This window comes from Acanthisitta chloris, unplaced genomic scaffold (genome assembly GCF_000695815.1).
Source record: "Acanthisitta chloris isolate BGI_N310 unplaced genomic scaffold, ASM69581v1 scaffold17540, whole genome shotgun sequence".
Lineage (NCBI taxonomy): Eukaryota > Metazoa > Chordata > Aves > Passeriformes > Acanthisittidae > Acanthisitta > Acanthisitta chloris.
Genome location: NW_008650094.1, coordinates 1221 through 17925, shown reverse-complemented (window position 1 = coordinate 17925; position 16705 = coordinate 1221). Strand labels below are relative to the sequence as shown.

Sequence of the window (16705 nt, the reverse complement as noted above, 5' to 3'; positions counted from 1 at the left end):
ATAATTTAAAAGTAATATTAAGCAAATATTTGTCACATAATTCAATTTTAACTCATAAAAACTTACTGCATCAGCCTGAAATTTGTCTGATATGCATAGTCTGAGATTATAAATTAGCTTTTGGTTTACTGAATTCTATTATTTTATCAGCATGAAGTTTAGCAATCTCTTGCTTCGTAAATCCATATTCTCGAAGTATCTCGTCCGTGTGTTCTCCTATAAAAGGATCTCTTTTACATGATGGAACAGCAGGAGTCCTTGATAGAAGAGGAGCAGGTCTAGGACTTATCTCTCCCTGATCATTTTTGATAAAAGAGCTTCTTTGTTTGTTATGCTGATGTGAGGCAACGTCATCAAGGGATAGAACAGGGGTCACACAGGCATCAGTACCATCAAATATGCTGCACCACTCAGCTTGTGTCTTCTGTGCAAATATGGATGCAAATTTTTTCTTCACTTCAGGCCAGTTGGAGAAGCTCATCTGAGCGGGAAGTTCATGTGAATGTAGCCCAAGACCTGAAAGGAGAATAGCAAAGTTTAACTATAGTATAGCTTAGATAAATTACTAAGCACTCCCCACAACCAAGTATGTTTCTCAAGAAGCTAATAACTTGTAGGCAATCGAACACAGCAGTGCACACTAACTAGAAGTTGCTTCAAACTTTAGTCAGGTAGCTGTGCAAGGCAGGGAGCAGAAGAATAACATGTCCTATGATACCTCAAATTAGACTAAACTGCATCAGCTACAGCCTTTTATCTAAATATGTATAATGAACACTAATTCCTATTAAACACTCCACAAAAGCAGCAGCTGCTTTGGTACTGTATTCTCTACCTGGCAGTAGTAACACAGAAGTCTGCTGAGTGGGTCCTGGAGTACAGCAGTACTGTATCTCACAGAAGCCAGTACATCTGCCAGAGCTGGACATTCAGCAGGCTACAGTGTTTGCAGATCAACACAATCAGGTTATTTCTATGTCAGGTATGAGAAGATGGTGTGGATGGACATATCCAGACTCGATGCACATAAGACAGCTCAGCTGCAGGTGACTGTAGGCTAACTGACCTGCTTCTTGCCCTCAGTCCAAACAGACTCCAGCAGTGTTTCCTGCTCTGTCTTCTTCAGCACACTTCCAGGTTCCAATACTCCAGTGCTGCTTTTTGGGAAAAGTGAATCCCATAGCCCTTTCACTCACTAACTGCTTAAGAACTCTGCTTTCCATTTAAGCTGCAAGGACCACTCAGGTGTGCAATACGTATGTCCCTTCTGAGACGCAAGAGCAAAAGATGGATACACAAGCTTTGTACTGAAAATTTCCTGAACCAGGCAAGCCCCAGGTCCTTCCCTAAACTGAGCATCACACTCCCTCTCACTGGAGACTTTCCATCTCTCCTGTGCTGCCGGATTCCAATCTCTGTTCTGTTCTTGAGGATTCTGGTCTCTGCATTCCCTAGTCTTCCCTTGCGCTACTTCAAGGATTTACAAGAATTTTTATAATTTCTTGTAGGGTTTATCTCAAAAAGGAAGTAAAGAACAAGAGAAAAGGCACTTAAACTACACTTTCAAAATAGAGACAGTTCAGACATACAACAAACAGAAATCAGAAGTTGTATATTGAAGGCTGTCCAAACAGTCACATCTTGAAATTCAGGAGCATAAACACAGCATGAAAAATTCAGAAAAAAAGCTGGAATAAGAAGTTAATTTGAGACATTACAAAGGCTAGAGAACAACTAACATCATAATGCTTCACAAATAACAAAATAAGGGACCTTCTTAGAAAACAAGAGTTCTATGTAAAAGGCAGAGAAAACGTAGAGCTCTGCAAACATTTAATTTTGAGCACTCCTATCTTTGGAGATACGGTATCAGATTGGAGATTTGATTAAGAATTGTTAAGAGGATTGGCTACTAGATGTCTGCAGGTAGAATTTACACACAACTCCTCTAATATAGACAGGCAGAAAAAATTTTGGGTATCTCTTTCTAGACTTCCCTTATCTGTGAGTGGAGCAGACATACAGCCACTAAAATACACAGGGCAGGAGAAAGGAAGATAATGTCTATTCTTTGGCTCTTTAAGGTCTTTCTTTCTTTCTGTTCATAATGTCTATTACATGCATTTCTTGGGGCCCACAGTCCCCCCTAGGTTAACATAATATTTAAGAATTTCACTGTTGATCACAAGATTCTTAAACAGTAGCTGTGAAAATGAATACATGCTTTGAAATCATACTTTGGTACTTCAAAGGAAAACACGCAGAAATTGCCAATCTCCAGACTCAGAAATACAGCTTTGCAGTTGTTCATTTTTAGAAGAAATTTGACAGTCAAAGACAGGATAAGCATTTTCACATCTTATTAGAGATGCCCATTGGACACCAGGATAAATGTTACTACAAAGTTGTGCTGGTTTTGTCTGGGACAGAGAGAACTTTCTTCAAAGTGGGTAGTATGGGTCTGTGTTTTGGATCTGTGCTGAACACAGGTTTGGTAATAGAGAAATGTTTTTGTTATTGCTGAGCAGAACTTAAACAGAGCCAAGGCCTTTTCTGCTTTTTGTACTGCCACACTATCAAAGAAGTTAGGGGGTGCACTGGAGGCTGGGAGAAGACACAGCCAGGACAGGTGACCCAAACTGACCACAAGAATATTCCATACCACATGACATCATGCTCAGAGTATAAAGTGGGGGGAAGAAGGAGGAAGGGGGGGACGTTTGGAGTGATGGCATTTCTCTCCTCAAGTAACCATTACACGCGCTGGGGCCCTGCTGTCCTGGAGATGGCTAAACACCTCTTGCCTGGGGGAAGCAGTGAATTAATTCCTTGTTTTGCTTTGCTTGTGTGTGTGGCTTTTGCTTTTCCTATCAAACTGTCTTTATCTCAACCCACAAGCTTTCTGGCTTTTACCCTTCTGATTCTCTCCCCCATCCCATTGGTGGGGGATTGAGCAAGTAGCTGTGTGGTACTTCGCTGCTGCTTGGGGTTAAACCACAGCAAAGGTAAATATCAGTATTTATCATGTTACCAAGTCATCTACACCTTAAATCACTAAACTTACAATTTAGTGCTCATAACCATTTATGCCATCCTAAAAAGAGATCAGCTGATGATTACTAACGCTGGTTGAGAGTCCATAATAAAAGCTAACAATACTTTCAAAGTTAATTTGATTATTAATTTTCAAAGTATACTACTGAAGATGAACAGTGCAGTATAGTTTACTTAAGAACTATGAGGTGAGACAAATTTACTTTCCACGATGTGTACAGCAAAGTAACAAAATACTACCTGAGATTCTGTTTCAATGCATGCAACCTTGTCAACTGGAAACTTTCTTTCGTAAGTACTTGTTTGCTTATTAATTACAGTTTGGGTTCTAGGAGCCAGTCCAGCATGAATAGAGCTCAACCATTATCCTATAATCATATTTGATGATTGCAGCAGATGGAAAGCTGGCTGAACCTAACCCCACACACTCTGGCAGAACAGAACAATATGCAGAACCTGGAATTTAACATTACATGCTCATTTTCCGTTTACCACTGAAGACTTCAACTTTAAATAGCATGAACCAACAGCACTTAAGCACTACATTTTCTCATTTTCCAGCCTGTGCTAACCATTTGTGGTGCAGATGAGCGGAATCACAGCAGGAGTGACTGACTCAACAAGGAAACAATTACACAGCACAGAATGGTCTGGGATACCACCGGATGACAGACTTCACTCAATTTAATCAAAAGCAATGTATCATTTACAGAGAATACCTCGTAAAGCAAGCACAACTCATTCCCAAGTTTTTTGTTTGAATTTTTGTCTAGGATGTTTTGTTTAGAAAAGCCTAGTTAACCTACACTAGTACAGCTTTGAAATAATGGGGTTTGGACAATGAAAAATTGTCTCAGCATAATGATAAGGCTGTAAGTCTCCTCCAAATGCTATAGATTTATTGACATGTCTCTGCATGTCATTTATTGATGCAAGTGAAATTTCTACAGAAATTTCTAGACAAACTGCAGTAAAAATCAGGCACCTATTTCAAGAGAGGGAAAACAGTAAAATTAATTAGCTAAATCAGAGAAGCTGCTTTGGTATGTTGTAAATAAACAGTTTCTTGCTGTATTTCAGCCATACTATTTTAAAAGCAGAGCTTTATACAGGACTTTGACGGTTTAACTTGCTAATTTTCTTTTCACAATTAAATTGTCATAGCAGATTAATTTTGAAAGTATGTTGCAACAACAGGATGAACAGAACCACCTAGCATGGAAATCCTTAATTTTGGCCCAAATGACAGCTATAAAGTCCATACCATTGTGCTCTCTATCTAAACAGAATTCATTGTCACTCTGAGGGGGAATTCAGAATATCCCAAGACAGCAGCAAATTTTCATTAAGTTAATTATGTAAAGTTCTTTTTCTGCTCAGTTTCTGAAACTAAATAATTTCTTAGAAAGTGACAGTTTGGCAAAAGGTTGATCAGGCCCAAAGTACTATCAAGCATCACTGCAAATGCACCCATGGCTGTACTCCACTGACATGCTTAGCTCCCACAATTGCAAATGTTTTGATGCAGTAAGAACCTGTCCCTCTACCTTATTTGTACAATGTTTAAGGCTTACTCTAAGAAGGACATTCAAACAAAATGTAACATTAATTATAACTGAGTGAGTCTAAAATGTGATGAGGCAACTGTTTGTGCACTTTGTATGTCTTAATACATTACACATTACTTTACAATCCCAAAATGGAGAGCCCTGTGGAAATCCTTTATAATGATGTAAACTATGTCTTTCAAGTGCTTCCTAATTTTTCCGTTCTTCTTTAAACAAAAGTCACACAATGTAGGAGTACTGAAGTAGCATCAAAGGAGTGCTATCAAGTACCTGTTTAGGACTCCAGCGACTGTCAGTGCCGTTCACATCTATGTAGGTGGATACTAAGTTCACATTGTGTAACTGACTTTACACCACACAATAACGCAGAGTCAAACCTTTACTCTTACATGAGAGACAATATTTACCGTGTTCTTCATAGCTCCTGTAGCCTGGCTGCAGGCTACTAAGCACCTATTTCTAAAAATCAAGACAAACCTGCAGAAGCAATTCACGGGTCAGTTAGAATACATTCTGCCTCTTTCTGTCAAAAGAGTAAGGCTTAACATTAGTAGCACATGTTTCTTACATCAGATTTTTAATAAAATGCAAAGGCATTTAAGTTGTTTATTGCCTGACTTCTGTAATAAAATTAATATCTGCAAAAGGACTACAGCTTGTTTGCTACTAGCAAATCATCTACTGTGAGCCCAGAATACTACAGTTGACAATACAGCTACTACAGCAATTATTTACTTTCTCTATTTTACATAATTTCTGTTTCTCACATAGCTTTTTTTTTTAAATTCATAAATTTCTGATAAGCAGAAATTCAGTTTTTCCCTGCTGAGCACAATCTACAAAGCCAATGGTCTTCACAAACTAATATGTTCTGTTTTCTTAAATTTAGTTTCCCTCTGCAGACCCCTTAAGAACTTTCCTTGCCATGTCATTAACTGCACTCTGGTCCAGTGCTGGGCTCCGAATCCTGCACAGATATGAACCAAAACCAAAAGGAAATCAGTTCCACTTTGGCTAACCAGAATCCTGTGAGCAGGGACGAATGGTTCAGAAATCATGTTTCTTCTCAATTCTGCAAACTTTAAATCTCCAATCTGACATCTGCAACACCCATATCCTGGTGATCTCATTCCACAGCAGTGGCAAAAGTAACCTATTCTCTGAATAACCACAGAGAGGCATCAAGAGATTTTTAAATATCTTTTATCTGGAACAGCAAGCACCAAATTGTTCACAAGCAGAACTGACTAGAATTATGGGGAAAAGATATGAAATGAAATTATGGAAATTTTAACTGGAACATACCTTTTAAAACCACTTCAAAGTAGGAATTAATGCCTGGAACAGATGACTCAGCCCAAGTCAAATCTCCTCAGGTTAGTGAAACAGCAATACAATTCTCACAAGCAGCTTTTTTTTCCCCTATAATATTCAAAGGCTTAAATTCTGAATTTAATTTCTGGAATAGATATCCCAGAAAGGAAATAATCCCTTAGCCACAAGAAGGATCTGCTCTTCTAATTTAGTACACTATTGCTTAGTAAAGATTGAAACCATTAGTAACTGAAGGGAATAAATATTTCCTATGTGAAAACCTGAACAACTCATAATATGTTCCCACAATACCATGACAAAAAGATCAGTTACTTTAAATGCAATATTGTGAAAAAATCTTGAGTTTGGTCCGATACTTTAAACAATGCACTTTTACAAAATAAACAAAGTTTACTCTTAACTAAGTATAAACAAGCAAAGACTGTGATACAATTAAAGGCAAAAAGCAAAATGTCCTTGAAGGCTGTAGCCTGTATGTTGGATTTTTAAAATGTGACAGAAACAGACTGAACCACAGGCAACTATGACTGCAGTTGTTGTCTGCTTAAAAATGGATAAATAGTACTTCTCAATTGCTGGAATAACTATTTTTGAAACTTCAACTGCTAAAATCAAGCCACTTCCCTACATTGCAAGCATAAGGAATATTTTCAGACATGAAAATAAAGTTATCCAACGTGTGTGCCCCAACACAGGCAGAAAAATTCACAGTTGCTGCTCCAAATTTATGGTCTAAATTTCTGACAGATTAGAATGAAAGAAAAATAGAATTTTAGCATTTTCCTCAGTAAAGAGGTGTCTCAATAAGACAAGAGACTGGTCAGTGACCATGCTGTATCACCTGGCCACTGGATTCATCCATCACAGGCTTCTCTCTAGATAAGCCGTCCGAAAGAGAAAAGTCAGATCCTTGCCCTTTAGTAATGATCAATGCGAGAAGGTTGGACTGAGAAGAGTAACAGACCAGACTGCAATACAGAATTTGGAGTTTTTGTGAACAAATACACATTCCATCCCATTCCCGTATCTTAAAAGTAAGTGCAGTTCAACTTCATTTCCAGAGAATAAAATCCTGCAGCCGTGAATACTGCAGACCAGTGTTTGATCACTTTAAGCTGAACATATGGGTATTTGAGTAAGCAGCTTTATTCTTCTCTTGTTTTCTTTGTGTTCAATACAAACATTCTTCCTGAAGATATTTACTGGCATTCCAAATTCCCTAACTTCCAGAGCAAGGGTTTACATTTTACTTTGATATAGTTTTAGGTTTGTTTTTGTTCTCCAACTCCCATTTTTCTTGCAAGAAAAAAATTTCAGGAGATTGGATGAGAAAAACATTTCAAAGGACTGCAAAGCATGCAATAATCAACTATACTCTGTTTTTCAAGATCAAGGCGCTTAGAACTTGAGTTTGCAAATAAGTTATTCTCAGGACAACGAGAGACAAAGTACCATCTTTTTCAGCCCAGAGCATGGCCCTTCCAAATCTGAGATCCAACCTGTCCAACATGATGCTGGCCACGCCCCTGAGTTGCTCCATGAGTCTGCCTCATGCGTTTCATGTATCAGTGTGTACCAATCTGGATATTCCACACAACTGCATGGACCTTTTTAAGCTACACAGAAAAGCAGCCACTTACAGCCACAGGCATGCAGAAACCTGAGGAGCACCACAAGCTGCAAGACAACAAAGCCAAAGGGTACAAGATGTCTCTTTGGGATCCTGCTCACCAAAGGCATACCCCACCTCACAGTCCCAAACCTTCGTTTCATCTCACCATGCTCCTGCGTGGCAAAAACTCCTGGAAGAGCAGGCCCTGGCACTGACTACACTCTTGTTAGCACACTGCAGCTGACTGGGGCTGAGCTGGCAGTAAATGTATGTCTGAGGAGCTGTCATGGTTTAACCCCAGTCAGCAGCTAAGAATGACCCAGCCACTCACTCACTCCCCTTTCCCCTGCTAGGATGAGGGAGAATTAGAAGGATAAAAGTAAGAAACTCATGGGCTGAGATAAGAAGTTTAATAATTAGAAACAAATAATAATCTAAAAAATTGAAAGGGAAAGGGGAAAAAAATACTAACAGAGAGGAAAATAAAACCCAAGAAAGTCAAGAGATGAAAAGGAAACCAAGTGCTCACCATCAGCTGACCAGTGTCCAGCCAGTCTCTGAGCAGTGACCCCTGCCAACCTCCCCTCCACTTTTATTGCACAGCATGATGCCATATGGTACAGAATGTCCCAGTGGTCAGCTGAGGTCAGCTGTCCTGGCTGTGATCCCTTACAGCTTCTTGTGCATCCCCAGCCTACTTGCTGGTGGAGTGGGGTGAGGAGGAGAAAAGTCCTTGTTGCTGTGCGAGCACTGCATAGCAGTAGCTGAAACATCCCTGTGTTGTCAACACTGTTTCCTGCACAAATGCACAACACAGCCCCATGCAAGCTACTATGAAGAAATTCTACTGCATCCCAACCAAAACCAGTATGAACCGTAGCATGAATACAATTTATGCTTTAACACCACACAACTACTTTGCATAACCCACTCTAATTTCTCAAACATATAACCATATTTTGTAGACTTATTTAAAGAATCTTCAGTCAAAGATAAAAACTATATCCACAGCTGGACACTAAAAGTGCTCTGAAATTGTGTGGTGGAAATTAATTTATAAAGCAGAGTTTGCTTCTACAAAAATTTTGTTCTATCAAGAAATACTATGGACTACATCCAAAGAATATTCCTCTCTGAAACAATTTAGTTTATTTTTCTTTGAAAATAGCACAATTACCTGAAATTGCTTGAAATTTTATTTGCAATACCAAAGAATTAGGTCTCCTTTTTAAAGCAGATTCACAAGAATTTTAAAAAGTGGTTTCCAAAAATAGTTGTTTAATGTTTCAGTCACATCACAGACTACCACTGCCATAATGGCAATTTCTTGTCCAGAAGAAAACCTGCAATTTAAGTGTAGTTTCTGAGGGTGAGGTGAAGAGAGGATGAAACAGAAAGAAATTAATTGCTAGAAGAAAGTCAACCACAGAGCTACCCAACTAGCTTCACCAAGTGTTTGGCTTTTACAAAGAAATCCCTTAACTATGAATCATGAATCCAAATCAATTATTGAAGAATTCATTCAATCGTGCTTTGCTGATGTGAAACAACTGCTCCAAGCTACTTACCATTTATTAGCTGCTCATAGAATTGAGGCTCAAGGGCACCAACAGCCATGAATTTTCCATCAGAGGTCCTGTAGACTTCATAAAAAGGTGCACCGCTATCTAGCAGATTTTCACCTCGAGGTCTGTTCCAAAGACCCAAATTTTGTGATTTCCACAGGAAAGAACTTAGGTATGCCAGTCCTTCTACCTTGAAGATTTACAGGAAAAAAGAACAGCTTTAATAAATTAGTTGGCATGTTACCTAAATTCTGTATAAAACAAAACAGCAAAAAGCTGTGGCAAGTCCTGCCCTAAGTCAAAATTTTTAATGACAAAGTCTCTCCTAAACAGTTTCATTTCTTAAGATTTCTTATTACTGTTTACACTACATATGCGAAATCATCTAGAACTAGAGAAGAAAAAAGCGCATAAATGTAATAACGCAGCTGCAGATGGATTACACACTTTCAATACACAAAGTTTCCTTGTTTAGTAAGTTTATAATCATTAGGAATTCACAACGAGAATGTAAGTAATTTTAGGTGACAGGACAAGCTTCTTGGCTCTATACAACACAAAGTATCTGACAGCTGCCAAAGCCACCTAAACCTCTGAAAACAAGACGCCTGTACCAGTCCTGTAAGTATCAAATTTTTATCTCAGCATTATCCTCTTTATATTTACTGACTATAAGAAGACTGCTATTTTAAGAAGAAAAAATGAAGGAAATCGAAGGTTACAGCTCTCTTATACCAGGAGATCTTGAAGTTCACTTCCATCACTCAGTTAAAACAAAATTCCACTCTCATCCCTGGCAAGTAGACAGACATAGCAAGGTAATCTTTAAATAGGCAAGTCTCTGATGAATGCAGCACTAGAAAACATGATTAACCCTGTTCCAATTTGCTCCTCAAAATTTTGGCAATGTGGAGTATAGCCAGATGAAAATTCAGTTTGTTCAGCCTTACAATAATTATCAAGCTTGTAGCAGTCTTTCAAGCAAAACCACATGCTACAGTTTTGCTCACCAGCACAATCCATTTTCTTCCAACTGCATTAGAAAAACTGTAAGTAAAGATGAGGCAGTTGACAGTGTATGGCTAGAAACATTCCAGTAGAACAGATTAAAATCTGAGCCGTATCATTCTGAGTATCATTTTGATCCATGCATTTGGAGCTCTGTAAAATACTGTAAAGCATCATCTACATGTCTGCAAAATGCTTACAAGGATATCAAAACGAAATTTGCTCTACTAATGATCATATCAACAAAAATACAGGGATAATAAATGAAAATAAAAGATGGGGATAACATCAGAATAAGCTCTAACTGAGAATAAATTTTGGTGCTGACAGAACTCTTACAGTCAGCACCTGTACAACACCTATGTACAGTGCTACTTACCCTGGAAACGCTTAAAATGAAACAGTCCACCTTTCTGGACTAGTTAGGAACTCTAGAAATACCCCTGGGTGAACAGATGGACAGCCTGAGGCTCACAGCAATTCAGAGACAAGTAAAACAAAGTGTCTAACATCTGCACCAGACCTCCAAAGGCTCACTAATATGTAAAACATGAAAAGGACAACATGGAGAGACTCCACTTAAGCCTAATTGCAGAATGATTACAGTAACAGTTATGTGTTTCACTTAATGGCTCGCTAGTGCTAAAAGCGCCAGCAGTCTCTGAAGCAGGCACCGGAATCCAGAGGCACCAGACCACAGGTGACCTCTCTGCTCCCCAAGCCTTCTGTTCCTTCTTTAGACTGAAACAGTTCAAACAAAACTGAGAATGAATCCACACCAACCTATCTTTATCCTCGTGACTGACGAAAGCCTCTAGGATGTGGACGTTTTGGTTTTCAATACCTCCAGGCTGAGAAAAACCTGGAACCCCTGTCTCCCGCTGGACAGCTAAGTGCTCCTGCCATGAGACTATTTTGCAAGCAATCATTACCAGCATCCTTTCCTGTGGCTGCCTTTTCACAAAGAGTGAGTCATGCTTGGTCAGATGTCTACTATCAGCAGAAGGTTCTGTGGCTGAATTTGGAGTGAACCTCAAGTGCAGCCCTGACTCACATGCCTCTATTCCAGCATGGTGCAAGAATGCAGATGTACAATTGTGCCTACTGTGTCATATTGCAGTGCCCACACCACATCCTACTCACTCAGCACATGGCAACTATCCGGCTTACTGCCGGACACCCATGAACCCTACAGAGTCAACGAGGAGACAGCAACCAACATGAACTAACCCAGCTCGGGCATTTATTTCTTCCAAGGCAGAGAGAAGAAACACAGGACCCAGCGCTGGCTTTTTACACAGCACAACAGTAACGCTGGACACTGTGAACAGGTGATGCAAATCCAGCCCTTGGCCTGAACCTCTCTGCCCTCTTTTTGCATCAGGTTAGTTTCACTAACTAGAGGAATCCCTCATGCTTATATTACTGCCAATATTACAATGAGAGCAACAGCACAGCAATTAGAAATAAAGGGTATGGTTTGGACTTCCATATAAATTGAAAAAAATCCCTTTGTTAAAGTGGTCTTGATGATAGGAGAACAGCAAGAGATGTTGGCTCTCTTGCAGAATTTCATTCTCACAGCGGAATTCTCAGCTGTGTGAATTTGAATCTCAACATAGCAATTAGAAATAAATGATAAGTAACAAATTCTTCCATCGCAAAAATTCTGATCTCAATCTAGAATTACTAATCCCGAACACAAGAGATAATTTATTTTTTTATTACTTCAGAAAAACAGACATTGCAAAAAAAATGAAAAAATGAAGTGGTCAGTAGAACAGTGCATGAAATAACATGAAAACTTAATAAAAGTAATCCTGATGACACAAAGCTGCTAAGAAAGAAATTAGTTTTCCATCTTCTACTGTAGAAAATTCCCCCAGGTGTAAGTCATTAACACATTCAGATGACCTAAACTGTACGACAACTTCACAGGTCTATTAATCACAAAATAGTGTTAAAATGAAATGACAGCTGAAATGCTGCAGTATTGTGATTTTCAAAATATCTACTTCCATGAAGGAACTTAGTTATTAAAAAAAAAAAAAAACCTCATCCATCCAGACTGTTGAACTGTCTTTGATGTTGATGATGAGTGTGTGTTTTTCATCAACTGTGTCACTGAAAGTCTGTTCAAGTAAACTGAACATAACGAAATGCCAGGTAAAGTACATCCTGAGAAACTGGACAATATTCCATCCATTTCGCAGATTACCAGGCACATCAGCAGGGAATTGTAAACTCCACAATTATAATAAGACAAGAAAATATTGAAAGAGAGAATTTTTAAGGGCTTTAAAAAAAAACTATTAAAACCCCACAACACATTCCATTCCCAATGATTTCATTAGAACATCAGCAGACTTACACTCATTCTTCTAGCATTCTTTTAAGTGTGAAAAGGAAAACAGGGTCATACTGCAAACTACAAGAATTTCAATACTTGAAAACTTGGCACAATTCTCCATAGCTTTTGTTTCACAAATACACAAACTCCCTCAATTTTTCTCTGTAGGTCATGTTTTTAAACTCAGTTTTTGTTCTGCTTCTTGGACTTCCTCAAGTGAGTAATGTTTATCTGCAAATGATGGTCAGCATCAGAAACACAATTTTCCTGAGGCCTCATAAATTTTAAACAGGTTAGAATAATAGCTTCAGAAACTGCTGCCTCTACTTCCTGTTTATACATCCTAATACAGTGTGTTTGTGTCTTACAACAGCATGATACTGTTGACTCATGTTCAGCTTGTGACTACTACATCCCCCAGGATTGTACTTCAGCCAATTGTTCTCACACTGCACTTTTGCAGCTAATTGTTTCTGTCTAAAGAGAACTAGAGAGCAGTGGTATCCATGAATTGCAACCAATTTTCTTCAGGTCATTTCTCCAATTTTAAAAGGTCATTTCAATTCTAGTCCAAGCGTCCAACCTATCTGTAGTCCTTCCCACATGCCTATCATCTCTAAACTTACTAAACACAATTGCCCATCCATCATTCAGCTTATTGGATTTCTCCAATAAAAAAACACTGAAAAACACCCCAACAAGCATCAACAAAACTCCACTCGGTAAGTTTTTCATTTTGACAATCAACTACTAGTAACTATTGTGGTAGTAAAAATATTAGTCTTGTTTTGCACTGTTGCCACAGACTTTTTATCTGTACCATAATGCTGTGGCCTGATGCTGAGAATGCTGCGTGAATTTGTCAAAAAATTCTGCAAGACAGCCAACATCTCTTGCTATTCTCCTATTATCAAGACCACTTCAACAAAGGGATTTTTTTCAATTTATATTGAAGTCCAAACCATACCCTTCACTGTACTACAACACCTCAAATGGAAGGTCAAATTTTAATTGCAATGCTCTTTAAAAAGAAAAACAGAAAAAAAGAGGCAGAGAGAGAAACTACACTTCAAGATAACCCAGGTTTCAAGGATAAATGTAAATACATATTTTTCCTCCGTGTGCAAGTGGGTGGCCTAGCAGTAAGAAAATCCATAGGATTCATTACTAAGGTCATTTAATATTTCATTTATTTTACAGAACATCGACAAAGTGTTTGGAACTGACTTCTTGGCAATGATCCACGGCAGTGTACCCACTCAAGGCAACAGTGTTTCAAAGAAGTTATGACCTGCCACAAGTTTCCAACAGGTATCTCGAATAAAGCTAACGCAATTCTTTGGTTTTGTTAGTATCATCATTTTTGCTGTTATGCATTATGTTGTCTATTTTACACCCTATCTCCATACACCAAACTTACTCATCAAATACATACAGCTAATATTTTGTAAAGTAAGCAGACAGGTAAAGGAAGAGACATAGGGGAAGATCACAATATGTGTCCCATGTTGTAAGGATGTTGTGGCAGCAGCAACATGTGAAAACTGGTTGCATGTGAAGGAACAGCCATTTTATGAGATTACTTACTCTTCCTTTCCCAAGTTCTCCATTTTAAACCTCATGAATAGCTCCAATTTCCCCCTTTTACAGATTGAGAGTAGGAAGTAACCCAAGCAAACCTAAGAAACCACACCTTCCCTGAGACCAAACTTACCATACTTGCATCAATGACCTGCCCTCTGCCAGATCTGCCACGTTCATAAAGGGCTATAACAATGCCCAGGGCACACATGACACCTCCACCAGCAAAATCAGCCAAAAGATTCACAGGTGCGTAAGGATTTTCATCTTTTCTACCCAGCTTTGACAGCACACCTGGCAACAGAGCAAACGAAGCAAACAGAAGCATGAAATAAATTGCAAACATTCATTTCTACATTGCTACAATTGAAGTTTCATTCTTTTCAATCCATGCAAATAAAGGAATAAAGCAATCTTCTAGCACTCAGAATATGAGATCTCATTTTTGAGGCACGATACCTCTCAAACACCTTGTTCTATTTTAAGAGGTAGAAAAACCTGAGCTGTGAAATTTCAAGCAAAATGATTTTAGGAAGACAGCACTAACCAAAATACTAGTGATCAAATCAACTTCAGAAACCCCCCCACATTTCTATTTGTAAAACAGAAAGTACTACAATCTAAAGTAGACATGGACGATGCTGCTTCTGTACTGACACTTTCCCTATGCTCGTGATAAAAATAGTCCAATACTTTGATGTCATCTGAACGGGAAGTCAAAAGTGTTTCAAATTAAGCATCCTTTCCTTAACCTTTTTCATTCTCTGACAATTTTAAATATTGAGAGAACACTGAACCCACTGCTGAAGAAAATTCCGTAACACAATGACTTCTCACAGTAAGTGATACCAGATCACCACACCTGCAGTGCCTCTGCTCCAGCCCTTTGCTGGAGCTAAAAGAAATGTTTTATCCAGTGGAAAGCCAAGAGGCTTTGGGGCACTTTCTCCCCTCCCTCACAGGTTTGGAGAAGCAGTACAGACAGAAGCAGTGTGAAGAGCAGGAGGCAGGGCCGTGTATGGATTGCCATCACCATAGTTTGCTACTGCCCACTTGTAGAATGATGACACTTAAACCCAGCATATTGTCTACAACACTTTATCGAAACGTTGCATTGCTACTTTATTTCAAACCCACTTCCTTTCAGCTGGCTTCAATGGAGACATATTTACAAGAAGAAAAGCACAAGACCTCACTTGTCTTAGGCTGCCTCATTTACCTTTGTTCAAAAGAAAGCTGCTCGAAAGCACACAAAATAACCCACAGCCCTTTCAGGATTAAATGACAGATTTTCTAGGAAAGAGGCCCTGAAGAAAAAATTCAGTCCTCCCTCAAAACGAACAATTTTATTCAGGTTAAACTGCACAAAGGAAAGAAAATAACGTGCAGCTTGAGAAGACATGCTGATCCAGCTTGCTGGTGCTGGCCAAACAGCCAGTGTCCAGAGTGTGTCTCCTCTGTTCTTGTGCTGACTTGTTTGTTGGATCCTTTAAAGAACTGCTGCTCAACAGCCTGGCAGAAAGAATCCTCATTTCACCTCACTAGTTTTTGACTTGGGAGGAAGTTTATGGAGGGGTTAAGCAAGTGCCAGAGCTGACAGGAGAGAAAGGAGCAGGGAAAAGCAAACAGAAAGGAAATCCCCATTTCACTGACAGAGACATTTCAGATCAGATCAGCTGTTCCATCAGGCCGCACCTCATACATTTTGAGTCACCAGATTTCAGCAGATTCTTGAGTCTTGATTTAAGGCTTATTTAACAAGATATTTACAGCCTACCTGATAAAGCCAAATAATTGATGTCATGACCTGCAGACTTGGCATATTTTCCTGTCTGGCCAAATCCAGTAAGTCTAGCATAGATGAGTCTGGGATTCTCCTGCAGAAGGACCTCTGGACCAAGACCAAGTTTTTCCATGACACCTTAAAAAGAAAGAGGCAAGGAATCATGCTCATGTTTATCTTTAATAATATTCAAAATATACATGGTTCAAAGGTAGACTACGCAACAAGAGAACTGCAGTTTATGAAGCAATACATTCTAGTTCAGTATCCATATTACAATGTGAACATTGTAAATTACCAAGATAGTGCATACATTTTTAATACAAACCAATTAAGTGGAAATTAAGCTTTAGCGTTCCTTTTTCAGCTTTCTTTTTCCTGTTTTACTTCTCCAAAAGAATGACAGACAGCTTGCTGTAACACATGTACTGCTGAATGAGAGGTAAAGCTATCAAAGACCGGCAAAACAACAAAGAGCAAACTCACGTTTTCCACATCAAAGCTACTTGAAATTTCTTGCAACTTTCACTGTAATATACTTTCCTCACCATATTAATTTCTCAGTACCCCATGTCTTCCTGTATCTTTTAACTCCCTGATGCGAATGGACCATGCCGCTATTCCACAAATTATCTGCAACCACACAAAAGCAAAAGTGTTCTTTTGTAATGCAGAGAGCTTTTGGAAATCAGTGAAATGTCAGTTTGGCCAGCATCACCAACCAAATCAGAAATCCAGGCTCAAATTCTGATCTTGCAGTTCTAAAACAGTGGTTTGAAAATTATGCAAATTTGAGTTACAAATAAATGACAGCTTCTTAAAGGCTCAGTGCAGCTTGGTCAGACTATG

General features: G+C 38.8%; 1 protein-coding gene across 1 annotated transcript; it reads right to left on the bottom strand.

Moving 5' to 3' along the window:
- Window positions 1-21: 21 nt before the first annotated feature.
- Window positions 22-16469, bottom strand: AMACR (alpha-methylacyl-CoA racemase). The gene is made up of 5 exons (XM_009083724.1): window positions 16424-16469; window positions 15851-15994; window positions 14207-14367; window positions 9138-9324; window positions 22-516 (listed from the first exon to the last, which is right to left on the bottom strand). Exons 1-5 carry the CDS (start codon window positions 16467-16469, stop codon window positions 107-109), a joined length of 948 nt encoding a protein of 315 aa, XP_009081972.1. The 3' UTR covers window positions 22-106.
- Window positions 16470-16705: the final 236 nt, after the last annotated feature.